Below are 6,366 nucleotides of genomic sequence, written 5' to 3'. Positions count from 1 at the left end.
CACTCAGGTCCCGACCCCAATCCAGACCAAGCACTGCTGCTGAATCACGGCATGGGAGGGCTGAGGCTTCCGGACGGGACGGGTCTCCCGGTAAGTGGCAGGTGGCCTTCGTGATGTCGGACATGGCGCCTGTTTCCTCTTTGCGCCTGTTAGAACTTGCGTGCTCTCACATGGACAGTTCTGCTCCACTCGCCCACGGACTGTGGCTGCATATTTGGTGGCTGCAGGCAGCACAGGGGACTCTAAGGTGATCACAGAGCTCCCACGAGGAATGCACGGCCAAACTGTGTGGCGGCTTCCTTTCTTGTCTTCTGCGGGATGGTATGCTTACTCTGCAGGCGCAAAAGTCGCCACAGAAAACTGAACAACAAAAATTTGGCAACTTTTTAGGGGTTTTGCCTTGTTTACCTAGAGCACCAAGGAGTCCTGGTGCCTGGTGGAAGGTTGCTGTGACCTCTACTCTTGTTTTCCCCCAGAGACAAGAGCAGGTGAATTCTTTAAATTCTTCAAACTACCAGGAGTAAATTTTTTTTTTTTGATATTTTGCCCAAAAGTCTGTGCCTAACTAGGGAAACATCCTGGTACCAGTGTCCCAGCCAGAGGCCTGACTCTGGAGGTCCAGCAAATCAGGTGCCCACTCTCCCAGAAAACCAAGCAGGAGGACTGAGACAGACATCGCCCTGTGTATGTGTACGACACACGAGCGGTGTGCATCGACATCTGCAGAACCATAGAAATGGAAAGGTGCACCCCATTTGTGTACAACAAATCAAAGTCAGTCTGCAAAATTTTAAAAAATAAAATGAATTAAAAGAAAAACAGGAGAGGTCATGGCGACACGATGAGAAGAAGGTCAGGGTGACACGATGAGAGGAAGGTCACGGCGACACGATGAGAGGAAGGTCACGGCGACACGATGCGAGGAAGGTCACGGCGACACGATGCGAGGCAGGTCATGGCGACACGATGAGAGGAAGGTCACGACGACATGCATGGAAGGAAGGTCACGGCGACACGATACTAGGCAGGTCACGGCGACACGATGAGAGGAAGGTCACGGCGACACGATGAGAGGAAGGTCAGGGCGACACGATGAGAGGAAGGTCAGGGCGACACGATGAGAGGAAGGTCACGGCGACACGATGAGAGCAGGGTCACGGCGACACGATGAGAGCAGGGTCACGGCGACACGATGAGAGGAGGGTCACGGCGACACGATGCGAGGAAGGTCACGGTGACACGATGCGAGGAAGGTCACGGCGACACGCATGGAAGGAAGGTCATGGCGACACGATGCAAGGAAGGTCACGGCGACACGATGAGAGGAAGGTCACGGCAACACGCATGGAAGGAAGGTCACGGCGACATGATGCGAGGCAGGTCACGGCGACACGATGAGAGGAAGGTCACGGCGACACGATGAGAGGAAGGTCACGGCGACATGCATGGAAGGAAGGTCACCGCAACACGATGCGAGGCAGGTCACGGCGACACGATGAGAGGAAGGTCACGGCGACACGATGAGAGGAAGGTCACGGCGACATGATGAGAGGAAGGTCATGGCGACACGATGCGAGGAAGGTCATGGTGACACGCCTGGAAGGGACTTTCATCAGTGCAGCCCCACCGGGAAGACAAGGGGCACCACACCTCAGCCCCGTCTCCCAGGCTGACAGAGGAAGGAGGGCAAGGTTAGGGTTCTCACGCTGGAGCTCTTGGTGCTGGGATTGAACCAGGGGTGCTCTACCACTGAGCCACACCCCCAGTCCTTTTCTTTTCTTATTTTGAATCAGGGTTTTGCTAAGGTGCCGAGCTGGACTTGAGTTTGAGACCCTCCAGCCTCAGCCTCCTGAGTCACTGGGGTTACAGGTGTGGCCATCCCACCCTGCAGCCCTTCACAGCTGCCAAGGCAGGCGGTCTTAGTTGGGTCATTCCCTGCTTATCTCAGGCTGGTCAGAGGGCCCTGCCCCCGTAAGGAAGCCACTGCCACCGAGCGTGGCCTCCACTGCTCACAGGTGCTTCCCTTCAGACCTATTGTTCCTGGGATCTAAGGAGGCGCAGAGCACAGGTGCGGAACAGAGGCAGAGGCGAGAGTCTTGCCTCCCGTGCTCAGTGCCCACAGCACGCGCAGGCAGGGGCTGCAGTCCTACCCCAGCAAGCGTCCAGGTCAGGTGATCCTCCTAACTGCAGGTAGGCTTCGACGACTGAGCACGGAGTCCGGGAAACCGGGCTCATGGACGATGTTCTTGGGAAGACCTTTCCTCATGCTACTGAATCTAGGCCTCACTTGATGCTTTCTGAGCAGGTGAGCAGTGTGCAAACACCTTCTTCAAGGCCCCCATGATGTCCTTATTTCTGAGACTGTAGATGAGAGGATTAAGCATGGGTGTGACAATGGTATAGAAGGCGGACACTACCTTGTCCTGCTCAGGTGTGTGGAACAACGGGGGCAGCACATAGGTGTAGAAGGCAGCCCCGTAGAAAATGCTGACCACAGTCAGGTGAGATGAGCAGGTGGTGAAGGCCTTTTTGTGGCCCTCAGCAGAGCGCACGTGGTGGACGGTGAACAAGATGGGGGCATAGGAGGTGGAGATGAGAGAGATGGGAATGAGCAGCATGAGGACGCAGCAGATGTACATCAGGGTCTCATGCAAGGATGTGTCAGCACAGGCCAGTTTGAGGACTGCAGGGACCTCACAGAAAAACTGATTGATCTGGCGGGAGCCACAGTAGGGGACATTCATGGTGATGGGCGTGAGCAGAAAGCCATCAAGTGAGCCCCCAAACCAGGCACCAGCAGCCAGCAAAAGACACAGCTTGCGGTTCATGAGAACTGGGTACCTAAGGGGGTTACAGACAGCCATGTAGTGGTCGTAGGCCATGAGGCCCTGTAGGAAGAACTCTGAGCCAGCCATAGTCGAGTACAGGAAGATCTGGATGCCACAGGCCACAAAGGAAATGGTCTTCTCTGTAGAAACCATGTCCCCCAGGAGCTTCGGGACAGTGGTACAGATGAAAAGGGTGTCCATGATGGACAGCTGGCTGAGCAGAAAGTACATGGGGGTGTGGAGGCGGGAGTCCACCTGAATCAAGAATATCATGACCGAATTTGCTGCAACGGCCACCACGAAAATAGCAAAGATGACTGTGAAAACAACCTCGGTCACCTCACTGCTCACCAGAAGCCCCAGGAGGACAAAGTTGGAGCTTGAAGTTCTGTTTCCCATTGACAGTGCTGAAGGAGTTCTGGGGTCAGGGACACCCCAGCACAGGAGGAAGGAGACAAGGTCAGGTGGGGAGCCCATAGTGGAGGCCAATCTGCAGGGACGCTGGCTGAGAGAAATATTCCAGGGCAGGAAGCTGGAGAAAAACAAAGCAGCAAAGTCATCACACGGCAGCCGCTGTGGCTCTGTGGGGTTGGGAGCAGCCCGAGGATGCTGCCGGGGTCTGTGCAGCTGTGTCAGAGGCGGCCAGGGCAGGGTAGCGCTCTCCTGGGGTAGAGGTCGCCAGGCCTGCTCTGCTTGCTCCCGCAGTTCTCACTGCAACAGAGGACCAAGCAAATGCCCGCTGGAGAAAAGAGTGACCCATTCGCTGATGTACTCTCTGGCTGAGGGTGAGAAGCAGCCACTGAGGAGAGGATGATCAGCACACATGCAGGGCTCAGGAGGGAAGTGCCCACGTGTCCTGGGTCTTGGCAGGACTGAGCTAGCGGCCCTGCTGCTACAGCACATCTGTTTTCAAATAGTTTCTTGAGTACAGTTTCTCTGCAAACAGCTTCCAGAATCAAATTCTGCAAGGTGGTTCTGAAGATGCAGCTAGGCTGCTTCCCTGCATTGCCACCTCGGCCTCTGGGGGCGTGGGAAACAGGCGAGGGGGTTGAAGACAGCCCTGAGGCAAGAGCTGAGCTCAGGGTGGGGAAGCCGAGGGGACCCAGGAAGGGGAAGCAGCCTGCCACCGTGGGGGAAGGGTCTCCATCCCGACATCAGAGTGAGTAAAAATTTATTTAAGAAGAGAAAGGATCACACATGAAGTAAAGCCCCCTCCCTAGTGGTCGGCAGCAGCAGCTCGAGCGTCACACGTCTGTGCATGTGAAGATGAGGCTCCAACCAGGCAGATGCCAGGTGCACGTGCCGTGGCTGTGCCTGTTCACGGTGGCAGCCAGACAACTCAGCCCACTCACCAGGGGTGTCAGAGCTGGCAAATAAAAATTCAGGATGCCAGCTCTGTCTGCTTTTCAGACATCAGAACGATTTCTGTTATAAGCTTGTGATATACTTGAATTTTCAAGAAGACTGTGTGTGAAACTGTTATGTGAAACTCAGATCTCTGTTTGTCCTTTACCATGAGTAGGTCTTACCTGGTTTAATGGAGGTTCAAGAATTATGCCAGTGAGAATTGACTTAGTAAAACTTAGTAGAAACTAATACGAGAACGGAGGCTCTGACATTAGAATTGAATGGCCTCTCTCCAGATTTCTCTCTGATTCAGTTGATCAAATGACTCTGCAAGGAGTTCACAGCTATGCCTCCTTTGTCAGGCCTCCCACAAGGATCTTGTGACCAAAGCTCTAAACGGTCTTGCCAGTGAGCCTTCGCCTCCTGATCCATTCATTCAATTCCATCGCATTTCCAAAGGACAGTTGAAGATATGGTCTATGATATGTTTTTTATTAAAATCCATGAATAGATTAGAGGTATTCTGTTTTTAACTCCAAAAACTTCTTATAAAACTAATCCACTCTAAGGTGACAAGGATGCATCTTCTCTTTGCTGCATTAAAGGAATTCAGACATCTTATCCCAAAGCATAAACTAGTCCGTGCACAGCCAGTGGGCTGGGCGAGTGCACTGCCGTTAACCTGGGCTGTCCAGGAGCTTCCTCACATCCTCTCTGCTCTCCCTGTGGCCCCCTAGTCTCCTCCAGCACAGCAACCAAAGTGACCTTGGGGGACCTGGTCACACCAGGCCACTCTCTGCTGAAGCCTGCACTCAGGGACATCCTGTTCTGACTCTTACTCCAAGTCCCCTCCTGTCCCCTCCAGTGTGCTGGTCACAGGGCTGCAGCCCTGTGGTCAGCTTGCTGGTGCTCTGTCCCCTCTCTGGGGTCCCAGCCCAGGACCTCTGTCCCTAGCTCCCATTGCCATCCCATCTTAGCTGGCCATGCCCACATGTGCTTCAGGGCTTGGCCACAGGCCACCTTCTCAGAGGTCTGCTCTGGTCCCACTCGACGCCTTTGTACCTCTTCCTGGTTCTTAGCACCACCTGACGGACTACAGGTTCAGTTTGCTTGTGTTCGACTCTGGTTCTGGAAAGCGAGCCCAGTGTGCGTGAGGATCAGTGCCTGAGGATTTGTTAACCACTCTCACCATCTAAAAGAATGACTGGCGTGCTGTCAGTACTCGTTAAATCTTCAACTGGATGGTTTCTAAACACATCGGTCAGTGAGATGCAGATGGTTTACCTTTTATGCTTTTCAGATGGTATAGTTCTAATAGAATTCCTCACAAGTGATTAAACGTCTGCTTTTATAGCATGTACTGAAGGGAAAGGCTTTTTTAAAATGCCGCTCTGTAATGGCATCACAGCATCTGAGGTGATGGTGGGGCAAAGCCCAGCACGGAGGAGGGCAGAGCCAGGACCCGAAGGCAGACCACCCAGCGAGCACAGCCCCTGCCCGTCCATGCTGGGCAAGGCCCAAGTTACACGAGCTACCACCAAGTGGCCACTTAACACCTCCGCACTGCTCACAGAAGAGAATGCATTCATGACCGCATAGTAATTTCATAGTTCGGTCCCATGACACTTTCTCTTATGTATAAAATCTACCATAACAAACAATAAATCTTTTTTAGATGGTCAATGAAAAAAAATGCAGTTCTTTGTGTTTATCCTCACTCCAAAACAAAATTAACCAAAAATAGGAACCACCTACATTTAAAAAAAAAAAAAACTTGGTTCTAGAAAAGAAAACAACACAAGTTTCTGAGGTGGAGCAATAATAATTAGCTTTTATGTCAGTGAGATTTATGTAGACAAATTTGAGATAATGACTTCCTGAGCTTAAAATCCAGTTACTGGGGTAAGGAGCCACTAAAATGTCGGCAGAGTCTATAACAGAGGGGGCCCTGGGGCTGGGGTGCAGCTCCGTGGTAGACCATGTGCTTAGGTTCCATCCCCAGCACCGAAATCAAGCAAGAAGAAAAGAGGCGCTCACCACTCCTCTGTCCTGGAATCTGCCCTGCGGCGATGGCTCTTTATGTGATTAGGGCCCGAATACTGTGAAGGGGTGTTTGCAGCCTCATAAGGATCTCACACGCCCAGAGCTTATGTCCCAGGTGCTGACAATATAGTTTGAAACACCCTGTGTG

General features: G+C 52.7%; 1 protein-coding gene across 1 annotated transcript; it reads right to left on the bottom strand.

Moving 5' to 3' along the window:
• Window positions 1-2,276: 2,276 nt before the first annotated feature.
• On the bottom strand, window positions 2,277-3,227 carry LOC306663258 (olfactory receptor 2T11-like; the record flags this gene model as incomplete). Its single annotated transcript, XM_079143691.1, has 1 exon — window positions 2,277-3,227. The coding sequence occupies one exon, from the start codon at window positions 3,225-3,227 to the stop codon at window positions 2,277-2,279; it is 951 nt and encodes a 316-aa protein (XP_078999817.1).
• Window positions 3,228-6,366: the final 3,139 nt, after the last annotated feature.

This window comes from Sciurus vulgaris (assembly GCF_902686455.1).
Source record: "Sciurus vulgaris genome assembly, chromosome: 6".
NCBI lineage: Eukaryota > Metazoa > Chordata > Mammalia > Rodentia > Sciuridae > Sciurus > Sciurus vulgaris.
This window is presented reverse-complemented; position numbering and strand designations above follow the sequence as displayed.